We start from the raw sequence: 14,921 nt of genomic DNA, 5'->3' as shown, positions 1-14,921 counted from the left end.
GTTGGGAATAAGTTACCCTTTATGTTCAGAACTAAACAAAGAATTTATTTGTAATACCCTTTGTAAACTCTACTCTGTAATCTTTTTGCGCTACCGCTCACAAGATTAGTCTGGGGTGCACAATCAACTAGCCGTTGTAAGCGGCAAAATTCAAATTCTCTCTGACCACAATCACGACCTCATCTACAAATCTAGAGAGAAGCTTCTGCGTCATCCTCGATCGACACCGGCTCTTACTTCCACCCGAGATCCTTCGTCTACGAATTGCTGTTCTACACAACAACCGCATCCGGCTCATACCAGCACGTACTGATTGCTATCAGAACAACTCGGTCCCAACCATTGTAAAAATTATCTACAAATCGTAATCAACCAGTGTGTTCACTCCCAGCCGATTTTACCTTTATGCACTGTCACTATGTTGAAATGCCCTGAAGTATAACCTTCTCCCCACTTTGTTATTATACATCATATTTGTATCACTTATGTTACATGTATATTATTTGTCAATCAAGTGACCCATTCCCGAATTATGTAACTGTATTTATTCAGCCTTCCGGCTGCCATGCTCTTTCCCGTTCATTATTATTATTATTGTTATACACACACACACACACATAAATCATATACATATATTTACATATATGAGTCGGTAATTTCCCGTTAGCTCATCAGTTTGACGACCAATTCAGGCGTTACGAAATTTGATGATTTTTTTATATATATATACAGTATATATACTCAACACTTCACCCCGCCAGGATTCGAACCCACGGCCCACGAGCCCACGAGGTTTGAATCCTGGCGGGGTGAGGTGTTGATTGTATGTAGAAGTCCGCATGCTTTATTGGGCTAATGAAATATATATGGATCCTCGTGTTTCGAAGCCGGATTTGGGAAAACGTTACTCTGACCACCTACGTGATACTGGTAGTCCGCATTAGAGGTTCACGGCGCCATAAGCTCGTTGAACAGGCTTTTTGTGAAATATAACAGATTCTAGGACTGCTTTTAGTATCCTGGTGGTCCAGAGGTAGCGTTTCCCTGTCACAGTCATGGGCTCGTGGGCCGTGGGTTCGAATCCTGGCGGGGTGAGGTGTTGATTGTATGTAGAATTACGCGTGCTTTATTGGGCTCATGAAATATATATGGATCCTCGTGTTTCAAAGCAGGATTTGGTAAAACGTTACTCTGACCACCTAAGTGAAACGGGTAGTCCCCATTAGAGGTTAACGGCGCCATAAGCTCGTTGAAGAGATTTTGTGTGAAATATAACAGTCTAGGACTGCTTTTAGTATCCTGGTGGTCCAGAGGTAGCGTTCCCTGGTCACAGTCATGGGCTTGTGGGCCGTGGGTTCGAATCCTGGCGGGGTGAGGTGTTGATTATATGTAGAAGTCTGCACGCTGTATTGGGCTAATGATATATATATATATATATATATATATATATATATATATATATATATATATATATATATATATATATATATATATATATATATATATATATATATATATATATATATATATAACCGGTCGGAATTTACTGGACTTTAATTTCTCACTTGACTTGGGGTTTATTAAAGATTATTAGGTGGTAATTGCAGTGGAAGCGCCCCTTTGAGAAAAATCCCGAACCAGCACAAGAACACTTAAATCTACTAAACAAAATTACTTGTCCGTGACCTGTGGAAGGATAGCGTCTGTGACTGGGATGAATGAGACACACTGTAAAATTTAGACACTTATATTCACTCCAACACTACAAACACAATCAAATAATGGTACACCAATATGCGCACCTCTTAACTTGAACTTAAAACACTACTCTGGGAAATAAAAGTTATACATGATATTGAAATTATTAGAAACTCAGGCAACAATAAATTTAAAGTATTAAGAAATGTTGCTTGCACACATGAAACAGGCCTTAAGGGCTTTCAACAAAATTATATCACCCCAACAGATGAAAAATTCCTAACCTAACTTAAACACTATTCTGGGGAACAAAGGTTATACCTGAGATCGGAATTATAAAGAAAAATTAAATGCATTAAAGGAATTAAATCACAGAATCACTCTGGTTCCACTTAGTGACACAAACATTCAAAAACAATACTATCAAAATCAATTAAGAACTATTCCTACACACGTCAAGATAATATCAGTAACTGAAAAAATGGTACTAACTACACACAAATATTGTCACTATTATTGAGATGTTACTGGGTCCACCAATACTCGTGAACCATGCTCCACCCAACTCAACATACACCCGTAATAAGGGAGATAAAATGTTTCTCTTGGTATCCCCTAGACTCCTAGTCTCAGTGTGTAACCATTAATCTACTCAGATAGCCTCAGTGTACTCTCAGTGCGTCCATGGGCGGGAAGAGAGAAAGCCAACAGGTGACTATGGCCAGTAGGTAATACTTCTATCTGACCGAGGACACGTGGTGTGGTGTTGTGCACCCACATGGTAAGAACTGATCACCCAATGCTGATGCTGGCCCCGTATCGTTTTAGTTGTCGGGAGCACTCATTCACTCAAGAGATCCTTTGCTCCCCGCTAACCAGTGACAAGCCTGCACTGATCGTTCCAACCGGCGACAATCGCCAATCATCAATCCTCAACGGAAGTCTCAAACGGCAGTCAATCTCTCGCAGTCATCACTCTCGCAGTCAATTTCTCGCAGTCAAGTGGGTTCTGACGGAAACCCTGAAATTGACTCACTGTTAGCTCTTAATAACTTTATCACTGCCCTATCTAACCCCTATCTGAGATCGAATGAGACTTACTTGTTATACTGCAAGAGCCTAGCACAGGTGACTAGGCCACTTGACTATTTCTGTGACGGACGCACAGGGACGTCTTGTTGATCCGAATGCTTTCGCGTTACTCAGAGCTAGCCAACCTCGTGTCCTCTCAAGGCGTCAGCTTAGGCCTACGTGACATATTTTCCGCCTAACTAATAACTCCTTGGGACACCCGTAACATTATTCAGACTGATAAACGATCTATAATAATTCCAAATTCAATAATAGTCCCTTAACTTCATGAATCGCATCATTATTAATTCGGCAAATTACATTTAATATCATATAGGCCTAGTTCCACAACCTCTCGCTATGTGCGGGGAGCGCTCTCTTCCCTCAGACGACCTTGAAAGCTCAGTATCGCCAATGGCGCGGCGTTTGAAATTACACTGAAATTTCTGAATATTACATATATATATATATATATATATATATATATATATATATATATATATATATATATATATATATATATATATATATATATATATATATATATATATATAGTAATGTTGCGGATGTGCTTATTAGGAATACTAGTTTTGTAAGTCCGCAATCCCCCTAAAACATAAAACAATTAAAAGATAATTGTTACATAGTGGACAAGCAACTATTATTAAATAGTATATCCAACACATGGCATGAAGCGTTATAGTCATGCTTCTGCACAAACTTTGCTGTGTTTGATGTACGCCGCCTTGTTTAGATGTGTATAGAAATATGTTAGGTAGTCGCGGACTCTTCCACGTTGAACACCCAGCCAGACGACCAGAGAGGTAGTATCAGGTGACGATCTGGTAACAGTGTGTGTGTGTGTGTGTGTGCGGGGGTGGGAGGGTTTGGGGAGGGGGAGATATGGGGGAGTCCTTGAGTTGCGTGTTGCATATTATAAAGAAATTTTATTTTATACATTATAAAGTAAGGAAAGTAAAAGAGATTATTAAATTTAGGAATACACTTTTTTCCAGAAGTATTACAATGTTTGATTTTTTACACTGTAAATGGTAATTTTTAATCTAAAATTCGAGGCCAGAGAAACGCGTGATCTTAACCTTCCTGCACCAATTCTGAGTAAGAACAGGTGCCAGTCAATGGTTGATGATGACCAGACATTTAGTTATATACCCATTCTTATAATAAAAAAAAAGTATGGGAAGTTGCATTATTACGAGAAATGAAACAAGTAATGATTGTTATCATAACGAAAAATAAAATACTCACCTATTAATGAGGAAATAAGGTAAACAAAATTTTACTAAATTTTTTCACTCAGAAGTATGAGAGACGACCTAGTGAAAGCGAAACTCTGGAGAGGTGGCTAGATTTTTGCTTTCACAAAGGCTGTCCTAATAAGTGACGATATGAGGTTGAACTTGGGCATCAGAAATCATCGACAGAGGAACACCGTGTCAGCAGACTTGTCTTGGTTTGTTGGCATTAGGCACTGGACTTCTGGAAATGGCTTCGTTCACTGACGTAAATTCTTTACTTGAGTATCCTGTCCACTCACCTTCTTTGTTTATAACAGCATTAAGTCTTTCGGGCATTGATCTAACAAGGTTGCGGAGGATATCATATTTGGCCCTAAATACCTCCCATTCTGCCTCAGTGTGGGTGAACAACTCTGCAGACGTTCTTTCACAATATTCGCCCATAAATTTTCCAAAGGGTTCATGTCAGCCCCCCGACTAGGCCAATCCGGCAGCTGCAAATTCTCACTGTCAGGAAACCACTGCTGGACAACTCTAGCCGTGTGTATGGGGCACCGGTCATGAACGAAAACAATAGGTCCAGGGGGGGAAGGGGAATTTTCCTTCCTGCAGAGAGGGCAAGAAAAAATTCTCCAAAATGTCCAGATACTTCATCTCTGTAAAACTCCCGTCGATTTGAACCAAGTCCCCCACACCGTGGACAGACATATAGCCCCACACATTACAGGTGCTGCGTCCCCTACGAGCCTCCTCGTAAATTTGCTTACGGTCATACCTGTTAATGTCAGGATGCATCATAATTCATGTAACTATCAATATTACTGGAAACCTTTACTTTAATTATCTTCAAATTACTTTGGCTTAATATATAACTAGCAACTTAATGGGTTCCAATTTGGTATTTTATTTAAGATACAGATGGACAAATAAAAACGCATAGTCATTATCGATGTGTGCCTTGCCGCAAGAGTAGAGGTAGCACTCTAGTTTTTATTTACATCATAGGATTGGTTTTGTAGTTTTAGCAGGTCTTGATTTATAGCCTTTGCATATAATTTACATACAGCAGTTCCTAAAATGTTACCATAAGTGTAAGAATTCATAAAACCTTTGTATTAGTGTGTTTTATTGCATTTGTTAATTGGTGCTCTGTACAAAATGATGTATCATTGTTACCTAGTGTTATTGCCCCTACCCCCCGTGCATTCTGCCGTGATTGGTTGATGCAAAGGTCTTTTCGTCTGTGAAGACAACTCTGTCCCGGAATTCCAGCGACTGGTCAGCGTGTCAACGAGCGAAAGCGTGTCTGGCAGCACGGTGTTCCTCTGTCAGTCGTTCTTTCTTGGCGGGAATCCTGTGGTGGATACCCGCCTCAAGAAGCCGCCTCCGGACAGTTCTAGTGCTCTCGTCTAACCGTATATCTGTGAATTGCAACAGCATTAGTGAAAGGGTTGTCCTCAGCTGTTCTCAAGATCCTTGCACCTAAAAATGTGTATCAGCTTAAAGTTATTTGTCGGATTTGGAAAATAATTATACCTAAGAAATTGGTCGACATCAATCATTGACTGGTACCTATTTTCCCCTACTGTCCTTACCCGAGGAATGGTAGCAGTAGTTCGGGAAGGTAAAGGTTACGTGTTTCATTGGCTTTGGAGCCCTAGCTTAGAGATAACCAATTACACCCCAATAAATCAAACGACGTAATGCTACTGTAATTACGTATTTCTATACCATAATCACAGCTTCCACTTCCATCACCCTTTTGTATGAAAATTATATATGATTATATAATACAACACGGAACTCAAGTACCCCCCATCTTTTCCCCCTCCTCTATCCCTCCCACCCCCGCACGCACACACACACACATTGTTGCCAGATCGTCAGTTGATTCTACCTCTCTGGTCGTCTGGCTGGGTGTCCAACGTGGAAGAGTCCGCGACTACATGACGTGATATTGGATACGTGACACCAAATGACCTTTAACCTCTGTGCCCGGGTTAATAAATCTAAACGAATGAATAACCATCCACACTACCAGTGTTATCACCACTCTCCATTGCAGACTCATTTCTGAGTGATAATTTTCTGAGTTTAACGGATTGTAGGTATAAAATCCTTGGATGAATAACGCGCGTGTGTGTATGTTTGTCACTCGTGACTAATTAATTGAAACGCATGGTAACAAGCAAGGTATAGACATTTAGTTTAGACATCATACACCAACCTAAGGTGTGATGACAACCTAAGATCACAACACAATAAAATTATCTTCGGCCAGGAGTCTGTGTCACTCGTTTACTTTCTCCGAGGATGTAGTTCTCCGGCCAGTGGCCACGTAAGATAAACACTGTTTTTCTACACTTTATCCATTCTGCACTGACTTTACGATATTGTCAAACTTATGGAAAACGGTGACACCTGTATTCTGATTTCAGAAGATTTATGTATAACTTCTGTTTATACTGATTTTTTTTTAATTTTTGTTTCTTATCCGCATGAAATCGAGGGAATAAAATGTCGCCATATTGCTTGTGCTGTCATTCCGTCCGCCTCCCTCACATATCTTGGTTGCTACGTAACTTTTCAGCCATTAAAGGAACCTCAACAAAACTGTTTGTCGCATGCTAGCTTGAGTAAACACTTCTCGCGACCTTTTGTTTGTAATCTAATAAAAGTTAACTTCAATTACAAGCGAAGAAACAGTTCCAGTATGAGGGCCTGAGCTGCCACCATTTTCTAAGGGCCTGTGTGTCAGTAACAATTCCTTTTACTTTCATACTTATTACCATTGGTAGCGTGACGAGAGGAGGCTCGTGGGTAGATGTAATGATAGTAACAAGTAGTAGGGAAGAAATAACGGTAAATACTGTAGGTAAATAATAGACACAATATACAAATACAAAATTTATTTAAACATTAATATGGAATTAGGAGAAAGAATATATATATACCAACAGACGAAATCTGGTACTATGCCCTCAGGTTCAACATACTCACACCATTACTGGGTGGACATACTCAATAACACTCACAACCCTACTGGGTGGACATACTCAATAACACATAACTCTTATAGTCACTTAGCACCTCGATGATGTCACCCAGGAACAGAGAAAACGGGGGACGTTTCCACTGGGGAACTCGGAAGGTTTTGTGGACGTTTGAGCGTAATATGAATCCTTAAGGTTTTCAGGTTAGCCATTATCACGATCACTTACACAGCCACCATGGGGTACTTTCCGACGAACTCTGAAGATCCCAGTGGATTAATCCCACCACACAAATAGCCCTACTGAGTTAGACACTCATCCACCAATGATGGGGGCTGGTAGTGGTGTGTGGCTTGGTGATCCGGGGTCACCTCGCAGGCCGAGCGTTAGGGCCAGACGAGCCAGCTATGGGGCCCATAGGTAGTCTGAAGTGTCTGGCGGCCGGGTCTCACGAAGGTAACTGATCCTACTGGACCTCGGACATCTCCCCAGACATAGTGGATACAACATCCACGCTACAGACACGGCCTAGGCTGCGTTAGGGACCTGTATGGATGAAGGGACGGGCACTTACTAACAGTGACAACATCACATTTCAGGGGACGTTAAAGACGTAAATATGACTTCACTCAGAGCATATCAACTACGTTACTGTAACACTTGCACAATCAACTATTAATTGGGTCAAATCACTTAAAGAAGGGCGAATTATAATACAGAGTGGAAAGGCATACCTGTATGGATGAAGGGACGGGCACTTACTAACGGTAGAAATGCCCGCGGCACCCACTCAAAATAGGCCCATGGAGTCCACCTACTTCTATTTCGATGAATTAATTTACTGTACACTCTGACGTTGAAACTGAGACTATGAACTCAGTTTCATTCCCTACTACTATCTTCACTAACAATGCTCTGACTCAGCTATCAAAAGCAAAATTAAATTGATTACAAAGGGTTGGATGGCAACAGGTCCCAACATACAGCGTCTGCTACGAAATCCGCGGATTATTTTCAAAGTTCCCTACAAACAAAGACGGCCTATCGATGACGTCACCCAGGAACAGAGAAAACGAGGGACGTTTCCACTGGGGGACTCGGAAGGTTTTGTGGACGTTTGAGCGTAATATGAATCCTTAAGGTTTTCAGGTGAGCCATTATCACGATCATGACACCAGAACACAAGACCTGTACCAAAAATTGTACAGCAATAATCTGTTTAACATTAATTGTTGGGAATAGACGCTAAGGGCAAGACTTGTATCCTAAATTGCAATTAGTTAAAAGTTAATTACTGAAAATTTGAATACTACCACGACACGAGAATTGTATGACAGTTGGTTTAAGTTTATTACTGAAACATGAAACCATTACAGTGTACAAGACAAGTACCTTAACTTGTAATTAGTTTATGGTTAATTAATGCGAAGAGAACACACCAGTCAGCCTCTGTATGGTACTGCCACAAGGTTCACTTTACCTATTTACCTTCCACGACCTGTCCGGCAGAGGGTCGTCTTACGGAAATCAATACGAGGGTTGATTCTCTCGCAATATGGCTCCTTGAAGACTTGCGGTTCAAGCTACCAAAGTTATTAGGAAATGAAATTACTGCGAATATTGAATATTGACATCTGTTTCGTAAAAGCTCGCATACCGCTGATCACATGTCATTCTCAGTGCATTTCTAATGAGCGGAGAGTGTATCCTTGGTGAGGGGAGGGGGGTGCAGAATGTATATCCAGCTAGGAGTGTATAGTTGATCAAGGATAGTGTGTATTGGGCCAAGAGAAAAGCATAGGTGGCTGGGTATAGTGTGTAGTGGGCCAGGATAGTACGTGGTCGAACGGAAGAAGAGAGAAGGTGTAACCGGTCACGGGCAGATATACATCCGGCAAATGCAACAAAAGGCGTCACAGTGCTGCAACTGTAACTTCTCCTGATTAAAAAATAAATAATTAAAGAAGAAACTGATGCAGCGTTGATCTTTAGTCTAAAGCAGTGATTCTCCAACGGGAGGCACTTGGCACCCAGGGGAGGAATTGGGGAGGAATTTTAGTCATGGGAGGAACTCCAAACGGGGAAAGAATGTACTTTGTACACTGTGCATATATATCAAACGAAATACCAATATACACAATTATAAGGGCGATCACGAATTAACAGTTTACAAAAAACTGCTGCTTCAGACTTAATCCTGTTTGGGACTATTCGATTATTGAGGTTTGAAAAGCGTGCTCATGTTAATATGATGCTCCAGTGGCATTTGATAACTGTGGCTATTACAAGTTGCCAACAACTGGCGGTCTGGATGTGAAGGCCGATATCACTATTGGCCGAGTGTACGAATCAGGAATTGGCAGTGACTGTCTGTAATATATTATGGGACAATACTGGAAAACAAACTTCATAGCTAAGCGTGTCTTTTTCAACAAAGTTTCACAGTTGTTGACTTCCAGTTCATGAAATCTAATGAAGCCAAGGCCTTGATTTCATATCTTGCTGATATTTTTGGTAAATTAAATGCATTAAATAAGGAACTGCAAGGTGAACAGAAGAGTCTCATGGATTGCAAAACGAAAATGTTTGGTTTTATCAGTAAACTGCTTTTTTTTTAAGGCCCAGGTCTTGAGAAATAACCTCGCTCACTTCCCACATCACAGTAAATATTATCCATCACAAAATATCTTACAAATAATCTCAGAACACCTCTCCAACCTCCATGATGACCTGAGCGACAGATTCGTTGATATGAAGCAGATGAACTTCCCTTCTTGGATTGCTCAGCCATTTCTCTTGAACTGGGAAAATAATGACTGCCTGGCTAAAATGGAGTCTGATCAGATCGACGAGCTAATGGCGAGGCAAAATGATGACAGTATGAAACCGATCCATGCTTCAAAACAACACTTCAAGTGGCTGGATCCCCAAGTTGTTGCCAAATATGAAAAAATAGCTACAGAGGCTCAGCAAGTGCCTTTGCCCTTCCCAACAACATACTTGGTTGAATGTGCCTTAAGTGCTGTTACGGATATGTTGACTTAAAAACGAGAACGTCTCAACATTTGTGAGCGTGGTGACCTTCGAGCAAAACTGGATTTGTTCCTCGGTTTTCTATAACAATAATAATAATTAACGGTTTATTAAGATAACATGACAGCCCGAAGGCTGAATATATACAATGAACAGAGGTGATAAGTTACATATGGTGGAATCGGGGAGTGGGTCACTTGATTGACAAAAGCTTTCAATACAGAAACATAAGAAACATAGAGTCAACATAAAGATTAACTATAGATCTGGTACTGTGGGAGCTGGTCTTGTAAATATTCTTGTGATCCTCACTGGATGGCCGTTGCGTTATACCTGGCCGCTAATCCGCTACCTCACTACAGCTGCACCACTTGGTCCGGGAAGGTTCTTCAGCTCACACAGGGTGTTGGAGATGGTTCTTGTTCCTCATATGATGTAGTTAGGAATATATAGTTCCTCACCTGGGTGGAGTAGGGAGTCCTCATTTTTCTCCTGATGTAGTTTGGAATCTTTCTTGGCTTCTCATCCAGTGTTGGTGGTGGTGAGTGTACCGGGGACTGGGTGTGTTAGCTCCGCGGCAGCTTCAACATTGGCCGCTAAGCACTTATTGTCACTCTAACAGTTGTTTCTTTCTTTCGAGTTGAATTTGTCACTTTTGTATATCATTTGTGGGTTAATCGTCAATCTTTGCACTGTACTGTTGGTGGGAGGATATTGATAAATTCAGGTGGGGAGGAAGAGATGGGAAAAGGGAAGGGCCTGACAAACCAGGCTGGCAGCTGTCCCCATGGATTTCTTTTATAATTTGATGGCAATTAATAAAGCAATTTAGTTTCATAAATTGTTTCAATAATTACCACTGTAAAAGTACAATGGTGAAAATATTACTAAATGACAGTTCAAAATGGGGGAGGAATTGAGGAAATCTGGGATCTCAAGGGGAGGAATGTGACCTGGGACTCTGAGAACCACTGGTCTAATGTCAAACACACCAATATGTACAATACATGAATAAACCGACCCCGATCTTGTCTGTTAAGTCCTGGCCACTCTGTTAAGTCAGCTGGTGCAGTTGAGGAGTGAGATAGACGCTCTAAAGGGGGAGAACGAAGCCCTCAGGACTGAACTCCTTCAGGTAGGTGTCCTGAATAGCAGGACACCTGCGAAGGAGGAGCAGGCGTGGAGAGTGGTTGTTTCCAAGGGGACTACGGTCAGACTCAGGAAACCTGACCAGGGTGTGGAGTGCTATCCCTCCTCCTAGTCACAGGCCTGGCATTTGACATTATTAGGGACCTGCCACTCTTTGCCATAAACAGATAAAATGTACCGGGAACTTTCCCCCCACACACTCATCATTCTCTCATTTTATGTAACTTGACAGAACCTATGACCCTTCAGGCTTTTACGCCCTTAATGTACGAGTCATAAAGGCAAGTATGAACTTTTCATACTTTCCTGTTGGGCGCTGTAAACGCTTCTGCGCTTCACCTTGCACAGGATGTAAGGGGGTGCCCAATAAACTAGCCCCCTCGGGGGCAAATCTGAATCTGAATCTGGTGTGGAGTGCAGTAACCCCTACCAGGTGTTGGAGGAAGCTGGCGGGGTAGAGAAGGGGCAGGACGAGGAAGAGAAGAGGCAGGACGGTGTGGAGAGAAAAGGAGAGAAATGGGCAGTTGTTCAAACCCTGCCTAGTGGCAAGGTTGTGGTAGTTGGGGACAGCCAGGTGAGGTTTGTAGATAGGACATTTTGTGCAAGAGATAGGAAACGTACGACTAGGGTGTGTTTTCCTGGGGTTGGGATAGGGTATGTAGCTGAGAGGATAGATAGGGTTTTGTCAGGGGAGGGTACCAATCCAGTAGTGTGTCTTAGTGTGGGAGGTAACGACATAGGAAAGGTTTGGAGTGAGGAACTTTTCAAGAGGTATAGGGAGGCGCTGGGGAAGGTTAGAGATAGGGGAGGTTTCCCGATAGCATGTGGTGTCTTGCCTAGAAGAGGAGTTGGTCGTGAATGGCTGTCCAGGGTAATTGCTATAAATTGCTGACTGGAAAAACATTGTACAAACAATGGTTGGGCATTCATTGATAACTGGCAACCCTTCTATGGCAACGACTACCTGTACAGTCGCGACGGAGTACACTTGTCTCGTGAGGGGGTAAAGACGTTGTCTGCATCCGTGGAGCGTGAAATTGTCACTCCAAAGGGGGGAGGGGGTTATTCCAGTAGAGAGAGGTCGGGGTAAGTGGGAGTCAAAAAACAAGCAGGTCCTGGGAAGTAAAATTGGTTACTCAAGACAAGGGGCAAAACAGGACCAGGGAAGAGTAGGTTTAAATGTATACTATACAAACAGTAGTAGCGTTAGAAATAAAATAGACTTGCTGAGAGCTGTTGTATGTACCGAGAATGTAGACGTCATAGCAATCACCGAAACTTGGATGAATCTGAAGAGCTATTTTTTTTTCAGAGTACCACATAGAAGGGTACAACCTTTTTCACAAGGACAGGGAAGGTAGGAAGGAGGGAGGGGTCGCACTCTTCGTCAGGGATACATTAAAACGTTGTATTAATAATTCAATAAAGGGTGAAATAGGAACCGAGTCTGTATGGGTAGAAATTATGGTAGGAAGAGAAAAACTAATTATGGGAGTAATTTACAGGCCCCCAAGTCTTGGGAAAGAAGCAGCTCAACCCATATGGCAGGAAATGAGTAGGACAACAAAATATAACAACCTATGCATTATGGGGGATTTCAACTTCAGAAATATTGACTGGGACAAAATTGTAAGTGACTATGAATCTGAAGACTTCCTAGACTCATTACAGCACAATTTTTTGAAACAACTAATTACAGAACCTACTAGAGGTGACAATATATTGGACCTAGTATTAACAAATAAAGAAAATATTATCAGAGATATCACAGTAGGGGAAGAACTAGGTAACAGTAAACACAGATAAATCAGGTTCACCCAAAATTGGGAAACGAAAAACAATGACAATATGGTCAGAGTCCCAAACTTTCGATTGGCGGATTATCGGGTTAAGAAGGTACCTAGGTGAGGTCAACCTGGGAACAGTCAAGTCAGTCCCCATTAGGAACGGGTGAGGTCACAGGTGACACAACAATTGATGATGACTATAATATATTCACTCGTATACTACGTAAAGCACAAGAACAAAATATACCATACAGAAAAATTTGGTCAAATTAGAATGAGCCAAGGTGAATGACCAGAAAACTTAAACATGACATAGGAATAAAGAAAGGAATTCATAAGAAATTAAAGGGAGGGGAGGAGCAGCTCAGAAATAGGAATAATGAACTATCTAGAAATGTTAAGAAAAATGTAAAGAAGGCAAAGAGGGACTACGACATCAGAATAGCATGAGAATCCAAGGCGAATCCCAAGGGATTTTTCCAGGTATATAGGACAAAGGTCAAGGACAAAGTTGGGCCTTTAAAGTCAGGGAGGGGGGAAGTGATCGATGACAATGAGGAAATAAGCAAAGTAGTAAACAGCTACTTTTTATCAGTTTTCGCAGACGAAATTCGTGAGAAAATTCCGAAAGTGGAACTGATATTTAGGGGAAATGAAGAAGAGAAATTAAAGAATATCACTATCAGAAAAGAGGGTGTTCTTAAGAAGATAAACAAATTAAAGAAGACAAAATCCCCAGGGCCGGATGAAATTTTCCCTCGAGTCTTGAAAGAGTGTAGGGAAAAGATTAGCGGACCCCTCGTAAATTTATTTAAAAAATCATTAGACACGGGAGTTGTGCCAGACTTGTGGAAACAGGCAAATGTTCAAATATTCAAAAAGGGAGACAGAGCATCAGCGTCAATTTACCGGCCGATGAGTTTGACGTCAGTAGTGGGGAAATTTCTTGAATCAATTATAGCAGATAGCATCCGATCGCATTTAGAGAAAAGCAAATTAATCTACGACTCTCAACATGGGTTTACAAAGGGAAAATCTTGTCTAACAAATCTGCTGACATTTTTTAGGAAAGTCTACGAGGTAGTAGATAATGGCGAAAATTACGATGTTATTTACTTAGACTTTAGCAAAGCATTTGACAGAGTACCGCATCAGAGTCTTCTGAGAAAAGTTAGGGCTCATGGTATCGAGGGGAAAATTTTAAATTGGTTAAAATCATGGCTCACCGATAGAATGCAGAGGGTCAGCGTAGATGGTGTTAAATCTGAGTGGGGCTGTGTAACCAGTGGGGTTCCCCAGGGGTCAGTACTTGGCCCACTCTTGTTCATAATCTACATAAACGATCTAGATACTGGGATCAACAGTGACATGAGCAAGATTGCGGATGACACCAAAATAGGGCGGCAGATTAATTCAGGGCAGGATGCAAATGCACTACAGGAGGATTTAAACAAACTGCAGGAGAGGTCAGAAAATGGCAAATTATATTCTACACCAGCAAGTGCAGCGTACTTAATATTGGAAGAACAAATACAGTCAATGTACACAGCCTTAACAACATCAACCTAGAGAAGTCGACTTGTGAAAGAGACTTAGGAGTACTTGTAATCCCGGACCTATGGCCTAGAAAACAGTGCGTTAATGTTCGAAATAAGGCAAACAGAGTATTAGGTTTTATATCTAGAAGTGTAAGTAATAAGAGTGCAGAGGTCTTATTGCAACTATATCTTGCGCTAGTCAGGCCGCACCTCGATTATGCGATTCAGTTCTGGTGCCCTTATTATAGAATAGATATCAATTCACTGGAGTCGGTGCAACGAAGAATGACGAAAATGATTCCGGGACTTAGAAACCTTCCATATCAAGATAGGTTAAAGAAACTAAACTTACATTTACTAGAAAGACGAAGAGTGCGGGGAGATATGATAGAA

General features: G+C 41.4%; 1 protein-coding gene across 1 annotated transcript; it reads left to right on the top strand.

Annotated features, from left to right (window-relative positions):
• Positions 1 to 5,630: 5,630 nt before the first annotated feature.
• Positions 5,631 to 10,066, top strand: LOC121872541. Its single transcript, XM_042375326.1, has 3 exons — positions 5,631 to 5,652; positions 9,282 to 9,383; positions 9,726 to 10,066. Exons 1-3 carry the CDS (start codon positions 5,631 to 5,633, stop codon positions 10,064 to 10,066), a joined length of 465 nt encoding a protein of 154 aa, XP_042231260.1.
• The last annotated feature ends 4,855 nt before the right edge of the window (positions 10,067 to 14,921 follow it).

Source organism: Homarus americanus, unplaced genomic scaffold (genome assembly GCF_018991925.1).
Source record: "Homarus americanus isolate GMGI-L3 unplaced genomic scaffold, GMGI_Hamer_2.0 scaffold39155, whole genome shotgun sequence".
Taxonomy (NCBI): domain Eukaryota; kingdom Metazoa; phylum Arthropoda; class Malacostraca; order Decapoda; family Nephropidae; genus Homarus; species Homarus americanus.
The sequence above is the reverse complement of the archived record's forward strand: the minus strand, read 5'-3'. Positions and strand labels throughout refer to the sequence as shown.